Below are 5,566 nucleotides of genomic sequence, written 5' to 3' on the forward strand. Positions count from 1 at the left end.
ACCTAATTTGATTATTACTTGGGCACAACTAGAAAGGAGTTTCCACGAAAACTTTTTTCGAAAGGAAACCAAGGTGAGCATAGTTGATTTGATGAATATAAAGAGACAACATCATAAGACGTTGGACGAATATTTGAATAGATTTAGACAATTAAAGTCTCGATGTTACACGAATATTCCAGAGCATGAGTTGGTAAAAATTGCAGCCACTGGGTTGGATTTTTTGATTCAAAAGAAACTTGTAAATGAAAAATTGAGAGACATGGCTCAACTAGCAGAGAAAGTAAGACGAATCGAACAAATTCGAGTAGAGAAAGAAAGGTTGAGAAAATTTGACAAGTTCGTTCGAAAAGAAAAAGTGGCATATTTAGACAATATGGACTTCAACGATGATAACTTCGAATATCTAAATGAAGAAATGGAAGTGAACTTAGCTGAATTGCAACCCGGGCCAACCTATCAATGCCAATTATTAAAACCTGGGGAAAATAATCTAGAGGAGGCCGGATCGAATAGAAAATATAGTTTCGATATAATGAAAGCTGATAGAATATTCGATATTTTACTGAAAGATAAGCAAATTATACTTCCAGAAAATCACAAAATTCCTCCTTTTGAACAAAGAAAAGGGAAATTTTTTTGTAAGTATCACAACATGTATGGTCATTGGACTAACAACTGTGTACGTTTCAGGGTCATAATCGAGAAGGAGATTACTGATGGTCGCTTGGCTTTCGAGGAGAAAGAAATGAAAGTTGATACTGATACATTCGCTGCACAAGCAGGATATGTGGAACCTCTCCCTATGGAGATCAATGTGCTTGAAATTAATATGGTTGACCTGGTTGTGAACGAAGAGGAAGTTGTCAAACCTATTACGGATGAAAAGCTGGAGGAGCTCTTAGAGGAGTTCGCGAAAGAACAGGAGCCCATTTATCCGAAAGAGGGGGACAGTTTGCTTGATTTCCTTTCGAAGAAGAAAGATGATGATCGGGAAGTTATGCTTTGCTCGAGATGTAGCACTGTGTTCGATAGATCAGCGGCTAAGGCTTTCGAGGAATCTGAAATTATGAAAAATTATAAAGCTGAGAAGGCTCGAGGAAAGTCGAAAGTGAACACTGGCATAGTGATGCATCAAGTTCACATGCCACAAGGCAATGCTCCTATGGCTCCCATCGGAAAGATGGAGATGTACAACTCCTCCCGAGTTGGTAATACATACCTGCTAAATGCGCATGTTCCCATTGGTAAGTGGACTTCTCCACAAAGGCCCAATGTTGGAATGGGTCGAGGAAAGCAAATTGTGAACTACTCAAAAAATCCATTTTCTGGAGGACCCCGATTCGGGTCAAACATGCAAGGAGGTTCTGGAAGAGGAATTAAATATCCTTTTAATGGCCTTACCAAGACTCAATGGAGAAGGCAACAGAGAATGAGAAAGGCAAATTTTGAGGGACACAAAGGTAATCAATTTTTGATTCCTGTACCTTACGAAAGTGGGGTATCTAAGAAATTCGTAGAGGATGAGGAAGATTTGATCACAGAATGTTTTGAAAGTGGTTTCGAGGACTCTCTCGAAGATATTTGCGGAGTGGTATCAATCTTACCTTCCGAATATGCTGAAGCAATGGAATCTGTGAATGAACAGGAAGACATACACCGTGAAGACTTTTTCGGTGACCCCAACTATGGGTCAAAAATAGTATGAGTGAATCAAATATCTCGAGTCATTCTAAAGTTAAATTCAGTAGTGTTCGATTCACCTACCCCAGAAATGAAGGACCATCTGAAACCTTTATTGTTGACCCTTATGATCGAAGGAATTGAAGTCAACAAAGTCCTAGTGGATGGAGGTGCTGCTATAAACATACTCCCACAGACATTGCTGAAACGTTTTGGGAAGACTTTGGAAGATCTGAAACCTCACAATATCCTTATTTCTGATTATGCTGGAAAATCTTCTCAACCAGAAGGGATGATATTGTTAAATGTGCAAATTGGTAGTGTGAGAAGGACCACCATGTTTATTGTCACTCCCTCGAAAGCTAACTTTAATGTGCTATTAGGAAGAGAATGGATCCATGGAATGGGAGCAGTACCTTCGGTAGTGCACCATAAAATATTTTTCTGGAATGATGACGAACAATTGGAAGTGTTGGATGTAGATCAGAAAGAGTATGAGACGGGAATGTATTTCGCGGATCAACAAATTACTGCATTCGCGAGAACTAAGCCTTTCGATGCCACAGACCCAGATGTCTTGGAGGCTGAAGAGGGTGTTAAGAAGACATTCTGTTGGGATGTTCGAAGAGGATTTGTTATCCACAGAGCCGAAATTGAATCGGCTCAAGTGCGAGAATGATGAGACAAGAACCTTGTTCGAGCTTCTTAGCTCAAATTTTGGCCTACATGGCAGAGAGAACAGCCAATGAGGCCGAGGAAGGTAGTGAAGTCGAAAGAGCCCAAGGGGGCACGCATTCGATGAATATCAAAATTATAACGGCTCTGTGGGCCGACAAAAAAGAAAAAAACCAAAAAGAGGTAATCGAAATAGTTGCAAAAGAGTCGCCCAGAGTAAGACTCGAGGATGAGCAGAACATGGATTCGGAAGGAATCGAAGAAAGACTTGATTGTGTCTTTGACGATGCTCCTCTAGGATTCGAGAAAATGGAAAATGATGGGCTTAAAGTGGAATCTCAGGATCCTCTCGAGGAAGTCAATCTGGGTACAATCGAAAAGAGGAGAATCACCTATGTTAGCAAACTAGCGGAGAAGAGTGTTAAAGAGCGAATTGTGCAGGTCCTGCACGAATATAAAGAATGATTCGCTTGGGACTATGAAGAAATGCCTGGTTTGGATCGAAATTTGGTAGAACATAGGTTTCCTATGATTTTGGGGAAGAAACTAGTGAAACAAAACCCACGAAGGTTTGCTCCGCAGGTGATCGAAAAAATCAAAGAAGAAATCGAGAGGCTACTGAAGGCCAAATTCATTCGTACTTCGAGGTACGCTGATTGGGTATCAAACATTGTGCCTGTTATAAAAAAGAATGAAAAAATGAGGGTATGTATCGATTTTCGAGATTTGAATGCAGCCATGCCTAAGGATGCATATCCCATGCCTATTGCGGAAACAATGATTGATGCCGTCGCAGGTAATGAAATTTTAAGTTTATTAGATGGATATTCTGGGTACAACCAGATTTATATTGCTAAAAATGATGTGTCGAAAACTGCCTTTAGGTTCCCAGGTGCCTTGGGAACTTACGAATGGGTAGTAATGCCTTTTGGCTTGAAAAATGCTGGTGCAACATATCAAAGAGCAATGAACTTAATTTTTTCATGACTTGATCGAAAAATTCATGCAGGTTTATATTGATGACATAGTGATTGGATCGAAACGAAAAATAGATCACATACAACACCTGAAATTGTCTTTCGAGAGAATGAGGAAACATGGGCTGAAAATGAATCCATTGAAATGTGCTTTCGGTGTTTCAGCGGGGGATTTCCTAGGGTTCGTCGTACACCAGAAAGGCATTGAAATAGATAAGAACAAGACTCGAGCCATCATGGAAACTAAGCCTCCTTCAAATAAGAAGGAGTTGCAGTCTTTGTTAGGTAAGATAAATTTCCTTCGAAGATTTATTTCGAATTTATCAGGAAAGACTAAGGTGTTTTCCCCTTTGTTACGATTGAAAAAGGAGGAAGAATTTCGATGGGACGAAAATCATCAAAAGGCATTCGAGGAGATCAAGAATTATTTGATCAACCCTCCAGTGATGTTGCCACCTTCTGAAGGAGGAAAGCTAAAATTGTATGTTTCGGCCAATGATTCAACTATTGCGGGCATGCTGTCGCAAGATGATGAAAATGGCATCGAGAGAGCCATTTATTACATCAGTAGGATGTTAGTCGAGGCAAAAATCAGATACACTCCTTTGGAGAAGTTATGTCTGAGTTTGTATTATGCTTGTACAAAGCTGAAGCATTATATTAAACCTTATGATGTATTCGTGTTCTGTCGAAATAATGTGATTAAATATATGTTATCTAAACCTATCCTGCACTCTCGAGTTGGGAAATGGGCTCTTACATTGACCGAGTATTCGTTAACGTTTGTTCCCCTCAAAGCCACAAAAGGACAAGTAACCGCTGATTTTCTCGTGGATCACTCGAATTTAAATGAACAGGTTAATTGTTTAACTACGAAATCATGGGAATTATTTTTCGATGGATCGAAACACGAGTTAGGAGCAGGAATTGGATTATTGATTATTTCACCGGGTGGGATTCCCACCAAATTCTTATTGAGAACGAAATCTAAATGCTCGAATAATGAAACTGAATACGAAGCATTGATTACTGGGCTAAAATTGCTTAAGGACTTGGGGGCAAGGAACATAATCATTCGAGGTGACTCGCAACTCATGATTAAACAGTTAACTCGAGAATATAAATGCATGAATGAAAAGTTACTCGAATGCAATTCTCGAGCTACAACTTTATTAAATTCATTCGATGAGGTCCAATTAGAACATATTTCTCGTAACGAGAACGAAATTGCGAATGAACTAGCTCAGATTACATCCGGGTACAAGATAAGCAGGGAATGTCTCGAATCTCTTATTTGTATAAGGAATGAGTTGAGTGATGAGCACGAATGCCTCACCATTGACACCTCAACCATTCAAGACTGGAGGAAAGAGCTAATCGAATATCTGCAAAGTCCAAATTCGCAAGCTGAAAGAAAATTTAAATATCGAGCTCTCAATTATGTGATATTGAATGATGAACTATTCAAGAGAGGTTTCGATGGAGTTTCGTTTAAGTGTCTTGGAAATCATGAGAGCTACATAGACATGGCAGAGGTACATGAAGGGATTTGTGGTGCCCATCAAGCGGGGGAGAAAATGAAATGGACTTTGTCCAGAAAAGGATATTTTTGGCCAAGCATGTTCAAAGATTGTATCGAATTTGCAAAAGGTTGCGAAGAGTGCCAGAAACATGGCCCAATACATAGAGTACCAGCAACCGAGTTGCATGCGATTGTTAAACCGTGGCCTTTTCGAGGTTGGGAAATTGACGTAATTGGCCAGATTCATCCTCCGTCAGCAAAAAACCACAAGTACATAATCGTGGCCATCAATTATTTTACGAAATGGGTGGAAGCAATTCCTGTAAAAGAGGTTGACCAGAAAGAAGTGATAAATTTTATTGAAGACTATATTATATTTCGATTCGGAATACCCTAGACAATAACTACAGATCAAGGAACGGTGTTCACAGGTCGAAAAGTGGTCCAGTATGCCCAGTCGAGAGGAATCAAAATGATTACTTCGACACCCTACTATGCACAAGCTAACGTCCAAGTCGAGGCTGCTAACAAAGTGATCATAACTTTGATCAAAAAACATATTTCGGGGAAACCTCAAAATTGGCATGAAACATTGCTGCAAATATTGTGGGCTTACAGAAATTCACCCAGGAATGCCACTCAAACTACGCCATACAAGTTGGTATATGGTCACGAAGCAATTTTGCCTATTGATATTAATTTGCAATCC

The 5,566-nt window shown here is 39.7% G+C and overlaps 1 protein-coding gene across 1 annotated transcript; it reads left to right on the plus strand.

The window, feature by feature from the left end:
- The first annotated feature begins 2,844 nt into the window (after positions 1–2,844).
- On the plus strand, positions 2,845–5,254 carry LOC109799270 (transposon Ty3-I Gag-Pol polyprotein). Its single transcript, XM_083067408.1, has 2 exons — positions 2,845–3,273; positions 3,368–5,254. Exons 1-2 carry the CDS (start codon positions 2,845–2,847, stop codon positions 5,252–5,254), a joined length of 2,316 nt encoding a protein of 771 aa, XP_082923534.1.
- Positions 5,255–5,566: the final 312 nt, after the last annotated feature.

Source organism: Cajanus cajan, chromosome 11 (genome assembly GCF_000230855.2).
Source record: "Cajanus cajan strain Asha chromosome 11, NIPB_CcT2T_4, whole genome shotgun sequence".
In the NCBI taxonomy this organism is placed as follows: Eukaryota; Viridiplantae; Streptophyta; class Magnoliopsida; order Fabales; family Fabaceae; genus Cajanus; species Cajanus cajan.

Excerpts from the sequence above, each read along its gene's own strand:
- LOC109799270 (XM_083067408.1), top strand. The coding sequence starts at position 2,845 with ATGCCTGGTTTGGATCGAAATTTGGTAGAACATAGGTTTCCTATGATT. Across the intron at positions 3,274-3,367 it reads CCTTGGGAACTTACGAATGG|GTTTATATTGATGACATAGT; the intron begins GTAGTAATGCCT and ends AAATTCATGCAG.